At 45.1% G+C, this 16484-nt stretch overlaps 2 protein-coding genes across 2 annotated transcripts; one reads left to right on the top strand and one right to left on the bottom strand.

The window, feature by feature from the left end:
* Positions 1-1567: 1567 nt before the first annotated feature.
* Positions 1568-2688, bottom strand: LOC123130884 (early nodulin-like protein 1). The gene is made up of 2 exons (XM_044550673.1): positions 2432-2688; positions 1568-2278 (listed from the first exon to the last, which is right to left on the bottom strand). Exons 1-2 carry the CDS (start codon positions 2628-2630, stop codon positions 1818-1820), a joined length of 660 nt encoding a protein of 219 aa, XP_044406608.1. The 5' UTR covers positions 2631-2688; the 3' UTR covers positions 1568-1817.
* A 273-nt stretch (positions 2689-2961) lies between these two features.
* On the top strand, positions 2962-6336 carry LOC123128253 (tRNA (guanine(9)-N1)-methyltransferase). Its single transcript, XM_044548217.1, has 3 exons — positions 2962-3442; positions 4879-5238; positions 5764-6336. Exons 1-3 carry the CDS (start codon positions 3041-3043, stop codon positions 6034-6036), a joined length of 1035 nt encoding a protein of 344 aa, XP_044404152.1. The 5' UTR covers positions 2962-3040; the 3' UTR covers positions 6037-6336.
* The last annotated feature ends 10148 nt before the right edge of the window (positions 6337-16484 follow it).

Raw genomic sequence — 16484 nt, forward strand, 5'->3', positions numbered from 1 at the left:
CAGCTGATGCCGACTTGCAGGTCGTTGAGGTGACGCGCAGATATGTCGCTGAAAAGGGAGAACGCCGGTGACAAGAAACGAAGAAGGTGGCAAGGAGACATGACATCCCACAGACTCGCGAGGCGCACGTTACCTCCTCTATTCCACGCATTGAGCACTGAATAGGAGGACTCATATGCGAGTAGTGGAGCGAGATCCAAAAGTTCCTTCTAGTTTCATTTTCATGGAGTGCGAGAGAGATAGCACTGGACAAGACATGTCTTTGTGTCAACTAAAGTTTATAGTAGCAAGGGATTTTTACGGAATCATGTACAAAAAATATTATATAAATTTAGGTGATGAATGTGCTTAAAAAGACCAAATAGCTGAGAATATATTTTTGAGGAATGCTGCAAAGTCGCGTCGCGAGAAAGGCAGGGATACATGGGAGGGGTGTAACACCCCGACCAAACCCACTGGTTACTACCCGTTGTGTCCGGGATCTAGACCAGCACTAGTTTTTACTGCGCATTTTCATCCTCACTCGTGCGCATCCGGAATCAACTTATCGGTCGACCACCCGTTTTTAAATTGCTCCAAGACAAACACGCTTAATTTTGAAATTTTTTTTTTGAATGGGCTCCTAAAAAAAGTTGAGTAGTCTATCTTCCTTCGTGCCCGATGAAGAAGACATTGTGTCATTCGGCCAAAAGTTCACATAAATTCAAAATTTTACAGAGTGAGTAGCTTGTTAACTGGTATATATGTTGGCTCTACGTTGGTATGTTGATTGTTAGTTATGTCGTTTCGGGAGGGACATGGCATTTGCTATAGCTTCTGAATGAACAAGTTCATGGCCCTGTTTGGATACTCTAACTTAGTTAGGGATTAGAGTTAGATTCTAACCTTGAACTAACTCTAGCTAGAGAGGTGTTTGGATGGTAGGGTTAGATGGAGCGCGGATACGGCGAGACGTCTTCACGGGCAGTGCGAGAGGCAGGGAGGGAGAGGACAAGAAGCTGTGAGGAAGTGGGGAGGGATCTGCTGCAGGAAGAGCAAGAGAAAAAGATATTTTTTAATGGTCTCAAAAAGAACTAACCCTAGACTTTATTTTGCAGATTGTTTCGGACGAGATCCCTTCAAGGGATGGTCAAATAAATAGATGTGGTTGAGTTTAAAAAAAAAAAGAACTAACCCAAATAAGTACATCTTGGGTGGATTAAATTTTTTGAATGGGTTAGATGCATCTAACCCAAACTAACCTTCCTGTTTGGATATTTTTGAGTTAGTTGAGTCCAAACTAATACAAATTAACTCTAACCCATGGATCCATACAGGGCCCATATCGATGGCTCATGGAACAAAATAACAACACAAAACATTCTAAGAGCAACTACCACCCCTACAAGATGGTGGCTGAAACATCACGAGAATAGTGGAAATGCTGGAATACTCTGACTTCTTGGAAGCAGTCTGACCACACCGAATTTATGGGTGACTAGCTCGACAGAGACCATTTCGATTGGCAAAATGCACCGTGAGAAGACCTCCTACCGACTGCTGCTGGTCGACAGGAAAACGGCGACAGTAAACCAAATCAATAAGGCGAAATTTATTTCCATTTTATTTGACTGGATCGAATGGATTACATGACACCAAGGTCTCGCCTGAGTAATTCACCTAAGACTCGATAACAGATGTTCCTCCCCTTTTTTTTTTTGACTTGAACAGATGTTCCTCCCTACCATTACCTATAGATCTCGAGACTAACATTAATCCCTACACCGATGACACAGACCTAACGATCGATAGCCTACATTAACCTCTTCCAAGTAAGATCACGCCAACGCGATCATGGCGACGACACTGGCGACAAGCCCTGTGACAGTGGAGAGCGCCCGCCTGGACGCGCCACTGGGCTCGGTCGACGGGCTGGGTCCGAAACCGGTCGTCGAGGTGGATCCGCCAGAACTGGACCCGTACGACGGGGACTCCGGGGCCGAGACCGCCTGGTTGGGGCTGGGGCTGGGGCCGGGCGCGTGGCCGCCGACGACGCCGACGGCGGGCGGTTTGGCCGGAGCGGCGGCCAGCGTGGAGTGCCCGACGACGCTGGCGATCATCCGCTGGCCCGCCTCGCAGTGCCCCGGCACGCCGCTGACGAAGAAGAAGAAGCCCGTCCGGTCGAACTTGAACCTGGTGTCGCCGTCCGCGAACCGGGTCAGGGGGGTCACCGTGCTGCACATCTTGTAGTCGTCGTGGTTCACCAGCAGCACCGAGTCCTTGGCCGCGTACTTGAAATCTGCGCGCCGGCCGGCCGCCATGAATCAAGAACGCAAAGTGAGTTACTATTATGTAGGACAGGAGTACCAAATAAATCAAGCAATAAGGCTTTGCGGTAATCAAGAAGAGCGCTATGGGGTTCGATCTGGATGCGACGGTAACTGCTGCTTACCCAGGACGTCGCCGACTTGGAAGCGGTTCTTCTTGGCCCAGTGGTTGTACGTCTCGGTGCCGTTGCCGGCCGGCACCGCCCACCCCCTCTCGTCGCCGACGCTGTACACCACGGGCGCCGCCGACGCCGGCGACACCGAGGCCGCGAGGAGAATGCAGCAGCAAGCAGCAGCAGCAGCGAGGACGATGACGCTGGCCATTGGAGAAGGATCAGAAAGGGCACTAGTGTGTAGTGTAGTGGTGTTGGTGTGAGATCTAGCGATGGTGGCAGTGGCCTTTTATACCGAGGATCCGGAAGCGAGTGGCGCCGGCGAAACGGAGGTCAGTTGCCAACGTGCAGGAGGAGAGAGCGGGGGTCGTTGCTGCACAACGGGAGGAGCCGTTGGGCTGTCCGGTCTCCGCTGCATGGCGATAGGAGGCGTTAGCTTCTGCGACGAGTCGTGGGTTGAATACGTAAACCCCCTTGAGAGGCGTATTTCCTCGAAGTACGTCAAAGAGGGTCGGTTTACGGTAAATATCATGTTTGCGTAGACTCCACCAGATTCTGCGGAGAACCCCAAACCCCTCTCCGAACCCAGGACTACTCCCTCGGCGGCGGCGGCGCGTTGAGATGGCTGACGGCGCGGAGAGCGGGCAGGCCGCGGTCGTGGGGGACGGGAACCCTCCGCAGCTCTCCAAGAGCGCGAAGAAGAAGCTGCTGAAGCAGGAGCGGCAGGCGGCACGGAAGGCCGAGCGGAAGGCGGGGGAGAAGGAGCGCCGGCGCGCCGACATAGAGCGGCGGAGGCGCGAGTGGGAGGAGTCTCTGACCGCGGCGCCGTCGCAGGAGGCGCGCGAAGCGATGCTGGCGGCGCGCAGGGAGACGCGGCTCGAGCGGGTGGGAAAGCGCGTGGAGGAGCGGGGGGCGCGCGCCGAGAGGCTCCGGCGCGCCGCCGAGGGTGGGCAGAAGGTGGTGCTCGACCTCGAGTTCGCCGACCTCATGCGGCCCAACGAGATTCACAGCCTCACCCAGCAGGTGAATTCCCCTTGTCCTTGTTGCCTTTCTCGCTATGTTTTGTGCTCACACTAAGTAACATTGATGATCAGAGATTTATAGTAAGGTAATTGAAAGGGGATTATGCGATTCTTGATGATTTACACTAGCTCGTATGCACGGGGAGAGTCTCCGGCCTTGTTGCTGTAATTGGCGAACTGGAAGTGCTAGTTGGATTAACATTAGACGCTAATGTTGTAGTTGTTCAATATTCAGATAAGCTCCTTCGTTGTTGTAGTGAAAGCTTGAGTAGTCCCTTTCATTATAATTAATAATTGGCTTAATTGTGAATGCATATGAAATATAATTTGTGACATGGCATATTTTTCAGTTTGCATCTCAAGAACTTACCAGTTTGTGTGGTGTTGCTATCTATCAATTGTTAATCATGGGTGTGATATACCCAATTCTTTCTCGTCTATCTGAAACATTCAGAGCAATGTAAAATGCACTGGTATTAGAGCATCTCCAACAGAAGCCCAAAAAAACGGCGCGCTAAAATAATTTTACAGCGCCATTTTAGTAATTTTAGCGCGCCGTGGCCGATTCAGTCCAGCAGAGGCACAAAAATATAGCGCGCAGAGGACAGCGCGCAGCAGTCCAGCAGACGCACTAAAAAATAAAGCGCCACAAATATATCTACAGCAAACAGGTCCCTAAACATTTACAAATAAGTCCATCTGTTCAAAACAAAAACGCAATTGGGTCCCCAATGGTTGGAGCAAGCTAGCTTGCTGACCTTGCAAATCATCTTCCGCCGGCCACCACACGCGAGCTAAGCTTGCTGTGAATCGCAAACGCGAGCTAGCTAGCTTTAGCTTCCCTTCTAAATCGTTGGAGCAAGCTAGAGAAGGGCAACGGCGGCTCCCGGCCGGCACGCGCTCCCGGCCAGCGAACTCGAGGCGGCGAGCTGCAGCCGGCGAGCAGAAGGGCAGCGTCGGCTCCGCTCCGTGCTAGGACGAGCAGAGACGAGCACGCAGAGGAGTGGCGGCGGCCGGCGGCGGCGCGCTGCAGCGAAGGGCTGTAGCGGCGAGCTCGAGGCGGGACGAGCAGAGGAAGCGGAGCAGCTGGTCTTCGCGCTTCAAATTGTCCAGCGCGCTGTACGCCGCGCACCAAATATCCCGCGTGCGATGCAGAAATTCCCAGCGCGCTGGATGGATTTTACAGCGTGCTGGCTTTTGCAGCGTCTGTTGGAGATGCTCCGCGCGCTAAATTGACGTTTTTTCCAGCGCGGGCTACTTTTAGCGCCTCTATTGGAGATGCTCTTAGCATCTGCAAAGCTAATAAAAATGAGAGTACCATTTCTGATACTGCGTACTTAGGTAATATCTAAATGCCTATGTCTACCAAGATACTTTACACCTTCATGAATATTTGTCTGAGTAAACATCCGAACTGTGAACTAATGCAAGTTACAGATTATGTACTGCTATGCAGTGAACGGAAGATCAGCAACCCCGGCTCATCTATGGTTGACAGGTTGCAGCGGAGAAATGGGGACCCAGGTTCAAAGGATACCTGGCTTTGATAAGTGGATCATAGAAAAAGAGGCCAAGTCTTACCTTGAAGCATTTGCAGACTGTAAAGAAAATCTTGTGTATCTTACAGCGGATGCTGAGACTGTCCTTGATGAACTAGACATGTCGAAAATATACATCATTGGTGGTCTAGTGGATCGGAACAGATGGAAAGGCATAACACAGAAAAAGGCAGTTGATCAGGGCATTCAGTCTGCGAAGCTCCCCATTGGAAGTTATTTAAAGATGTCAAGTTCTCAGGTGCGCATATGCATGCTCCTCTATTTTTTTCATTACAAGTTAGCTTCCGCAGTTAATATTATATATTTTGTTGCCTCTATGGCATCAAATTTGTTATTGTGTTTGCATTTCAAAATATACCTTGGGATCATATTGTTATGATGTCTTCTTTCAAATAATATGGACAGCTTTGGGATCATATCATCATTTCTAACATGTTAGAGGAACCTAGAGAGCATTTTATGAATGGGAAATATACCACACATGTTTTTGCTGATTTTCTAGAGAGTACTGTTTTCACATTTTAATGCAGAAACCGGAGAGCATTTATAATTATGTTGCTGCTTATTTTAAACTACTACTCCCTCTTTCCATAATTCTTGTCGTGGTTTTAGTTCAAAGTACAAAACAAGTTGTCAACTGTTGTTGATCGTTCTTACAGTCAACCAAGTGTTTGAGAATGTATTAGTCTTGGCTTCGGAGGACTTTGGAGAGCTATACTAAGAATCTAAAATTATTGACTCTCCTTGCATATTGATCATATAGGTTCTTACAGTCAACCAAGTGTTTGAGATAATGCAAAAGTTTGTGGAAACAAAGGACTGGAAGACGGCATTCTTTCATGTGATCCCACCGAGGAAACGAGGAGAAGCTGGAGCAGCAAATGATGATGATGCACCTGAAGGGGCTGCAAACGGAGATCTTGACAAGTGTTTAGAAGAGGAGGTTGATGATGAGGAGGATGATGGTGATGGGGATGAAGAAGCCGATGTTGCTAACAAAAGACATTGTGTTAGAAGTGAAAATGGAAAATCTTAGAATCACTCTTTTGGTGCAGTGGTGGAAGTGACTCCTGGATAGGCTATTATCTCCGGGAAGAGCAGAGGGAAAGAGCAATCTACTGTGCCGACGACTGAAATACGAGTCATCTCCAAGTGTATCATTACTATTAACGTTGCTGAACTGCTTTGTTTACCTAGGTTTATTTGTTTGGAGTACTCTGAGGTGTCGTAGTATTTTTGTTTTTGTTATCTGAACTACACCCTGTACTTTTGTACGGCGCGAGGAAGGAACGTGCTATATAACAGCACAGATAAATAGAGTGCTTCTGTTCTCATCTTTGATGGTTTTCTCTTGGAGTTTAGAAAACACATGTATTTTTATAGACAACACAGGCATCTATCTGCTTTAGAAACACAGATATCACCCAAACTCAAGCGTGCCTACAGACACGCTGCTGCGTTCGTTTGGGTCCACATGGACAGAAACCATGGTTTTGCGTCACACGGACAGGAGACGGACAAGCCGTTTGTCCGTTCGGGTCCACACATCAGCCACCCAACGCGATATCCGGGTCCTTCTAAATGCCACGAGTGTGTGTTGGGGTGGAGGCATCCGTGACCACTCTGCTCCCCGTCGCCAACAGGCAAAAACCGAGTCCACCGGCGGCGCAATGTTGTGGAAGTGGACCTCGGGCAGCACAACGACGAGGCCGACTCCTCCTCGGGGCGGCGCCGTGCGGCACCCTTCACCGTGACGTTGACGGGGGCTGCGCCGCCCGTGCACGACCGTATGTACGCATGTACGTTCCAGTCGCAACGTGTCAGAGGTACTAGGAGGCTGTCATCCCAATGCCCTAGGCCGGATGTGCAACTGCCCAACGGCTGGCATTTGAGCCCATAAATGGTTTCAGTGCCGGTCGTTCTGGCCTCCAGTCGCGGGTGCGGTGGAGATCCACCGCCATCACGATCTACTGCCCGATGATCTCCGCCACGACTCGAGCCGAGGACTCCCCCCTCCCTCCCACTAGGATACGTTTGCCGTGCTTCGTCGCTCATGCGCACGCGTGTGCTCCAACGCCACCGCATGAGCCGCCTGTGGTGAAGGAGAAGGAGCCCGAGGACGACCAGGCCCTCAAGGCCTCCGAGCTGGTCGAGCTCACGCACTGGTCTGACCTGCCACTGTCGCTCCACTCATCGGCGGTCGTGGCCACTGCACTGGCGGGGCCATACCCATAATCGCCTCAGTCTTCATCGACCTCGTCAGCGACGAGAATGAGGACAAGGCGATGAGCATTTGATCTAGGTTTTTAAACTTATGTTTTTAGCTCAATTAATGTAACGAACGGACTTTTGGCGGCAAATTATCTTTTTTATTTTGAAAAAAATTTGTTGGTCCACACATTAGGCCTCAGATGGACTTTTGTTGTCCACATGACCACCCAAATAGACAAAAAAGGACACATTTTATGTCCGTTTGGGTCAGCCCATTGGTGTTGACCTAAGGAAGAGTCTCCCCCACCCCCATGGCATTTTCTGTTTAGCGCTTCAGGTGCCTGTTACTGTGCAATTTGCAAACAGGCGCACATCCCCTCCGTGGTGGGTTGGTCGATCTACCATTTTTTCTTCTGTTTTTTACAACACAAAAGAGTGTGAACAAGTGACTCCATGCATCAAGTTTGTTGAAATAACCACCCCGCCACCCTGCCCGCACGGACTACTTACATCTTATTTCGTTTTTTCATTCTTCCTCCTTTGCTTTTTTCTTTTTCCCCTTTTCTCTTTTTCTTTTTTCCTCCTCTTTTTTCCTTTTATTTCTTCTCTCTCATTCAATGAAATTTTATTTAAATTCATTTACAAAAAATGATGATTTTGTATTCAAATTCATGAACTTTTTTCCAATATCATGCTCTTTTTTCAAATTGGACAAACATTTTTTTTAAATCAATGAAATTTTTAAAAATTTGATTAATTACTTTCAAATTCAATGAACTTTTTTTCAAATTTGATGAACATTTCCCAAACCCACGAAGTTTTTTCAATTTTACCTTTTTTTCAAATTCATAAACTATTTTCATATTTGCAATTTGTTTTTCAAATTCTGGAACAGTTTTTGAATTGTGCGCCAGCGGAGCTAAGTGTTTCAAACACACAACAACGTTGAGATTTGGAAAACATTTCTTGAAAATTACAAGCAGTTTTGAAATGCTGCAATTTTTTATATTCCAGTTTTTTTGGAGAAGTGAACATTTTTGGTAATTCTGATTTAAAAAAGGAACACGAACAAATTTTGCAAATCCCGAACTGTTTTTAAAAACTTGTTTTTTTTTTCAAAAATTAACATTTTCTAAAAAATTAACAAATTACAAAAAGCGCAAACATTCTTTGAAATTTCCGCATATTTTCTGAGATCATGAACAGTTCTCAAACTTTTGACAAAATGGAAACAAGAACATTTTTAAAATTCATAAAAGAATGTTAAAATAGAACATTTTTTGCAATGTAGACATGTTTGCTCTGTATACTTTTTTGAAAATGCGAACAAAATTTCAAACATGGAAAGATTTTTTGAAATTGCGAACAAAATGTTGAATCCGCAAACATTTTTTCGAACATGAATGTTATTTTTGAAATGGTGAACAAATTTTGAAAACAGGAACATTTTCTTGAAATACATGCACATATTTTGAAACACGAAAGTCTTTCTAAAATTATGAATAATAAAATGAGAATAAGTTTTAAAATTCTGGAACTTTTTGAAACATGAACATTTTTTGAAAATGTGAACAAAATTTAGAAACAGGGACATATTTTTAAAATTGTGAAGAAATTTTGAAAAGGAGAATTGTTTTTTAAATTCTTGAAGATATTTTCAGGCACAATCAGTTTCTAAAATTGTGAACAAAATTTTAATATGAGAACATTTTAGAAAATTTCGAACAATATTTGAAATCTCCAAACAAAAAGAGATAGGAAAAATAAAAAACCAAAACAAGAACAAAAAACGAAAAAGAAACATAAACAGAAAAAGGAAAAAATAAAAGAAAAAAGGTTCAAAATAAGATGCCCAGTTCAGGAACCTTCTAGAATGTTCCCAAAACCGATAGAAAGTGGCTGGTAATTTGTGGAAGGTTTCTAAAACCGAAAACGCTGGAACATGTTAACGGGCTGGCCCAGCTCATCACTTTGATCGCCAGCTTGTGTGAAAGCTCGACAATTTGACGAACATGTTAACGAGCTGGCCCAACTCACCGCTTCAATCGCCAGCCTATGCGAAAGCTTGAGAATTTGACGCCAAATGCGTCAGATAGGATCTTCAGGGACCAACTAACTAAAAAGTGCTCGTTCCCAGTCAGGTCACTTGGCGATGGGCTGGGAGCGCGCCACTGATACGTCCGTTTTGCATCATATTTTTATATTGATATTGCATTATGAGACGTACTTACATATTATGGTACAATATGTATGCCTTTTTTTCCTTAAGCTGAAATTTTGGACCGAAAATGAACAAATCTGAGTGACCTATTTTGCACAACTCCAAAAGTCCTAAAACTTTACGGAGAATTATTTTGGAATATATAAAAATATTAGGAGAAGAAAATACCAGAGGGGACCCACCAGGTGGGCACAAGCCTGGAGGGGGGGGGCTACCCCCTAGGTGCGCCCCTAGGGCTTGTGGGTCCCCTGGCAGGCCTCTGGTGCCCATCTTCTGCTATATGATGTCTTTTGACCTGGAAAGAGTCAGAAGAAAATTTTTGGGACGAAGCGCCGCCATCTCAAGGCGAAACCTGGGCAGAAGCAATCTAGGGCTCCGGCAGATCTGTTCTGCCGGGGAAACTTCCCTCTCGAAGGGGGAAATCGAAGCCATCGTCATCACCAATGATCCTCTCATCGAGAGAGGGTCAATCTCCATCAATATCTTCGCCAGCACCATCTTCTCTCAAACCCTAGTTCATTTATTGTATCTGATATTTGTCTCAAAACTTCAGATTGGTACACGTGGGTTGCTAGTAGTGTTTATTACTCCTTGTAGTTGATACTAGTTGGTTTATTCGGTGGAAGATCATATGTTCAGATCTTTAATGATATTTATTACTTCTCTGATTATGAACATGAATATGTTTTGTGAGTAGTTATGTTTGTTCACGAGGACACGGGAGAAATCTTGTTATAAGTAATCATGTGAATTTGGTTTTCGTTTGATATTTTGATGAGATGTATGTTGTCTTTCCTCTAGTGGTGTTATGTAAACGTCGACTACATGATACTTCACCATGATTTGAGCCTAGGAGAAGACATTGAGAAGTACTCCCTCCGTCCGAGTTTATTATACCCCTGGACCAAAACGCATGTACGAAGACACCACAATTAGTTCCCCAAAATAAGCACCGCTCCTTCGGTTTTCTCGTGTGATTAACTGCAAAAGCAATGCTGCTCCGGCACAGCTTCCTGCATGCAGCCCCACGGTCAAATAATCTAGCCAATCCCTGATGCTTGGGAACCCTTTTGACAACCCCACACTCAATTAAGCTGCATGCAGCCCCGTCAGATAAAGAAAGGTACGAAGCATTTGCAGCACAAATCGATGCAGGGGCCTTTTAAAACCGGACGTGCTTCCTCCGTCCACGAGCCTAATAAACCTGAACGGAGGTAGTAATAAGTAGATGATGAGTTGCTAGAGTGATAGAAACTTAAATCTTAATTTATGCGTTGCTTCGTAAGGGGTTGATTTGAATCAACATGTTTCATGCTATGATTAGATTTATCTTAATTCTTCTTTCCTAGTTGTGGATACTGCGAGAGGGGTTAATCATAAGTGGAAGGCTTGTCCAGATAAGGATAACACCCAAGCACCGGTCCACCCACATATTAAATTATCAAAGTAACGAACGAGAATCATATGAGCATGATGAAAACTAACTTGACAGTAATTCTCATGTGTCCTCGGGAGCGCTTTGCTTTATATAAGAATTTGTCCAGACTTGTCATTTGCTACAAAAAGCATTGTGCCATCTTGCTGCACTTTAGCTACACTTTTACTTGTTACCCATTACGAATTATCTTATGACAAAACTATCTGTTACCGATAATTTATGTGCTTACAGAGAATACCTTGCTGAAAAACCGCATGTCATTTCCTTCTGCTCCTCGTTGGGTTCGACACCCTTACTTATCGAAAGGACTACAATAGATCTCCTATACTTGTGGGTCATCACGCTCTCAGCTGCCGCCACGTCTCAGGCTCTGGGTGCTTTCTTCAGATTTATTTTAATTTTTCCGCACGCGATTTTGGTTTTTAGATGGGTTTTTTTGGGTTTTTCAGCTTTTCGGTATTTCACCGGTCTTCCTTAGCTTTTAGACCAAAAACATTTTTGAATTTTTTTTACACGAAAAAACATATATTTTTTTCCTTTTTGCGAGAGGCATGGTTTTACTTCCGCGAGAGGCATGGTTTTGCTTCCGTGAGAGGCACGATCATGCCTCTCGAAAACGAAAAAACATATTTTATCTTTTTTTCGCGAGAGGCAAGGTTTTCCTTTGAGAGGCACAGTTTTGCCTCTCGGAAAGGAAAAAAAATACGTTTTCTCTTCTTTTTTCTGCGAGAGGCACGATTTTGCTTCCGGTGTGGTATTGCTTTCACGAAATGAAAAAACACATTTTTTTCTTCCGCGAGAGGCACGATTTTGCTTCCGTGAAAGGCACGGTCGTGCCTCTCGGAAACGGCTTTCGGAAAGAAAAAAACATGTGATTGGTTTGGTTTTTCGTCCAGCTTTTTGTCTATATTTTGTGAAGAAAAGTTCTTTAAAACCTATCAACACGGGATCTAGTTTTGAAGATCTTGACGTAAGGAATTCAATGGTGAAAATGGTTCAAGATTTGGCCGCACGGTTTAAGAGATAAATTGTTTTGAATAAACGGATCTATATAAAGGGGAAAACTCACAGGTCGTGACAAATGACGCACATACAACACGCCACTTGTCGCAGTCCGAGGAGGTGGAAGTGTTCTTTGGAAGGAGATCTCCTCAATTAGTGATTTCCGGATCTCCACCACCCCCCGCCGACCCCCATTGAGTTCTGAAACGAAACCATTTGCAGACTATGGGCCAATCCTATACGCCACCTGCGCCCCCCGGAGCGAGGTGCCATGGGCCGACCCAGTTCCTTGTTTTCTCATACGGTTGTTTCATTCGCTATTATTATGTTTTTTCTGATCATTTTTTCTATTATTTTTGGGGGTTTTGTTTCTGGTTTTTATTGTTTCTATCTTTTCTATTTTTCTAGGTATGGGTTTTCTTTCAAATTTTTTATTTTCATTTTTGTGTATTATATGAAAAAGTTCATCGTGTATTACAAAAATATTCATCGCATATTAAGAAATTGCACATCGTATATTGAAAAAATTCACCATGCATTACAAAAATGTTCATCATATATTAAAAAAAGTGCATCATATGTTTAAAAAATGTTCATCATATATTAAAAAATATTCAATGTGTATTTGAAAATTGTTTGAGGGTATTTTTATGAAAATGTTCACTATATTTTAAAAATATTCACCGTATATTACAAAAAGTCCACGATGCATTATAAAAATGTTCAACGCATATTACAAAAATGTTTAAAGTGTATTTAAAAATTCTTCAACGTATATTACATAAAGTAAATTGTATTAAAAAAAAGAAATTCCAAAATTTGTTCATGTTTTACAAAAAATCATATTTCAAAAAAATCGAAATAAAAACCAACCAAAAATTGGGTTCGCTATAGTAAACGAGATTCTATAGTGTTGGGTCGCCACAGTACCTTCAATCGCAACAGTGTTGGGCCGACCCAATTTTTTGTGCCTGTGCGAACACTTGTCCATTGGACGCCCGCATGCGTCCTATAGGAGCTTCTCCAGACTATGGGTGATTGGGTATGTCTGTTATCCTCCATAACATCAAGCCAGCCCTGGGGGATGCAACTTTAGGCCGTCTGGTTACCTGAGCGTGCGATTGGGCGTGAATATCAGGATACTCAAAGCAACTCAAAGACTGACTGTGAAGGAATGGCTGAATTGACCATTTCCAACGAGCCAGGCCCGAGCAGGCACGCGGATGCACACGTGGAGACTCACATGAGACATCGTGTTGTTTTCCAAAGCGACGCCATAAATCTCCTCACCCCTTACTCTCCCTCCTTCGCGTTGTCACCCTCTCTCACCGGCAGCGCGGCAAGCATCAGTGGCAAAAAGATCTCGATGACGAACACCGACGGCGGGAAATATAGACAACGATCACTGGCTTCAACACCCCTTCGCCAACCCTACGTCAATGGCGGTAAGCTCTTCTCTGGTCGATTTAGGGATCGATATAGGCATCGATTTATTGTTTGATAGGGCTCGATATATATGGCTATCAATTTGGGTGTGCATTTAGGCTTTAATGTAGGTTTTGATTTAGGGAAGATCAGATCGATTCGGCTGTACGTCCATTTGATTTCATGGTAGATCAGTTAGATTTCCTGGTAGACCAGTTTGATTTCGTGGTAGATCAGTTAGATTTCATGGTAGATTAGTTAGCTTTCGTGGTAGACTGGTTCTGGTAGTACAACAGTTCAATTCCATTCTAGATGAGTTCCATTTCATGAAACATCAGTTTGATTTCGTTGTAGATCAGTGTCATCTTCATTGTTGTGCAGTTTGTGTATGCGGGTGATGGTAGGTACGGGGTTGATTCTACACATTGTAGTTCCAATCCTAGTACCAGTTGTCCCCTTCTATATGATAGCATGCAGTGAAGATTGTCACCATTGTGTAATATGCAAAGTTCTTTATTGATGGTAGGTACGGGGTTGATTTCTATTATTGTAGCCATTTGGTTCATGCCTAATACAAACCGTTAGCAAGCATGTAGCTTACAAAGAGCTCAAGATCATGATGGATCTCCAGCAGACATAAGCCAAAAGCAAAGTTAACCTACAACAAGGAATGTTGTCCACGATCATAACCACATCACCAGCCAACCGTAGACTCCAGACTAAGTTTAAACTCCGAATTACATCAAATATGAACAATAACTAGCATAACTAGTAAAGCAAGGAGAAGAAAAATAAAGGTAGATGAAGGTGGTCCAGACACTTTCGTAGAAACCAACACTAGCAGAGCGTCAGCCCTGAAGATTTTAGCCACCAGTCCGCAAAACGTCGTGCCTGCACCCCTGCGATGGGCGATAAACTTCACTTGCTATCGGCTCAACAGTCTTAAACCAGCATCAGCAGCCTTCGATTTTCTCCTTTATCTGTAGAATTGACCAGCTAGAAACCCAATAGGCAATCAGTTTAATCATTCATAAGTTTTCTCTCAAAAATCCAATGATTTTTCTCTCAGAAATCCAAAAAAAATTCTCTCAAAAAGCACATATGCTCGTTTCGTTGGAAGCTTGTACCAGTACCAGGGTACTACTGCTGGAGTAGACGGGTGAATGGAAGCGTCGGAGCGAGGTGGTACGCAGTACGCACGGAGGGCCGTCGCCGCACAGTGCGGTGCATGGCTACAGGGGTTTTGCAGGTCCGGGTGTTTCGTCACGTACGTACGCAGGGCGCGGCAGCAAAAAAACAAGAAAATAACTGAGGCGTGAGCTCACGCGGCCATGCGTACAGTGGAGGGACAGGGAGGGAGGGGATGGTCACTGGTCAGCGAGGCTAGCCCGTAGCTGGTGCATAGGGAAGGACGTCGCGAGAGCAGAGAGAGCTCACAGAACTAGGCGGGCTGCGGGCCTGCGGTTCCCGAAGCGGCAGCAAGGCGGGCATGCACTGGGGCAGCAACACCAGCGCTAGCGCCAGCGAGAACCGATATATTAACCTGGTGGAACCTGCGCGTGCCCCGCACTTGTCGCGCGCCCGCCAGCGGATTGCTACACGTGAAAGATGTACGCCCATACCGTACGCATGTTCGTAGGAGTAAGTAGTACCGTACCTCGGTCATGGGTGTGTACGTACATCAGCACCCTCTACGTAGTACGGCTCTTCACTGCTCAGTTGTTTCCTCTGCCAGGTCCGTCCAAATTTAGGGCCGGTTCAGTAGCAGTGTTCATCGGGGTAGGATGTATGTGCGTGTTTATATGAAATGAAAATGAACGAAACTGACCCTTCTCCGAAACTTCAACACAATGACCCTAATCTGAAAATATTTCAGAAACAGGCCCTTTTGGATGACGTCCGGGGCTGGGGCGTGCCCCGGACTAGGGCGCCATGCTATTTGGCATGATGCCCTAGCTCCCTTCCCCCCAGCACCCAAACTAGGCAATCTCCTTTCTAGCTTCCCCCGCTGACCTAACAGGGAGCTAAGGCCTTGTTTGGTTCCAAATAAGTCACCAACTTACAAGTCGAAAAGTGTAAAAAGTGACTTATTTTGCCAAACGGACCCAACTTATAAGTCACCCCAACTTATAAGTCATAAGTTGCTTCACTCTAACTTAAAACTTATAAGTCACCCCTTTTACATGGGTCCCATCACCTTTACATTAAAAAACAAGGTGAAAAAGTGTGCTCAGATGACTTATAAGTCAGATGACAACCAAACAAGAGTGACTTATAAGTCACTGATTTTAAGTCACCTGACTTATAAGTCAGGTGACTTATTGGAACCAAACAGGTCCTAAAACATCTCCATCTCTGGCTAGGTCCTGGCTCATGCTCATCGATGATGCTACGGACGTTTGCAACATCCCCTTCTCACACTCAAGAGCTATGTTGATTTGTCCTATGGCTGATCCAGACGACTGAAGAATAGCAAACACGTCCAAATTGTCATGTGTCCTACTTGATTTTTATTGTTGAAAACAATAAACACAACCGTGTCTTTCACGAACTAGCAACTTGGCAACACTTTGCCCGTGTATGGCAGTGCATGCCACTTTTGCTTTTCAAGAAACAAGTTGTCGCCATGCTTTATACATAAAATACACATCAAAATACACGGCCAAATGATACAAAAGTATTTAGAAAACTATTTTACAAAGCAGATCCCAGAATGACCCGACAACATAAAACCCACCACGACTACACTGTCGAGAAAGAACACACGCCACGCCCTAAGACATCTAAGCTTCACAACAACGCCCAAGAAAGAAACCGATGCTAAGTATTGCGGCTGCCTAGTCCGAAACGGACAAGGGGCTTCACCCAGACCCTAGAACTGAGAGTAGAACCGCAACGGCATCCACAAGAGGAGAGCGACACCTATGAGTGTCCCCGCCAAGACACAAAGATTTTGCTCGCTGCCCACCTGTGCCACCGCTGACAAGCGCGACAAGCACAAACCTCCAGACCCGGATCTGAGGGTCACCACGACCACTCTTGTTTTTGGGTTAGCGGAAGTTAGTCCAATTTACTTGATTTCGAGCATCAAATCTTGAGTAGGCATGCATTCAGAATAACCCCAGCTGCGAGGCTGCACACGACGTACGTGGTTAAAATGCATAACACACAGGTCTTTGAATTTGCA

Source organism: Triticum aestivum, chromosome 6A, assembly GCF_018294505.1.
Source record: "Triticum aestivum cultivar Chinese Spring chromosome 6A, IWGSC CS RefSeq v2.1, whole genome shotgun sequence".
In the NCBI taxonomy this organism is placed as follows: domain Eukaryota; kingdom Viridiplantae; phylum Streptophyta; class Magnoliopsida; order Poales; family Poaceae; genus Triticum; species Triticum aestivum.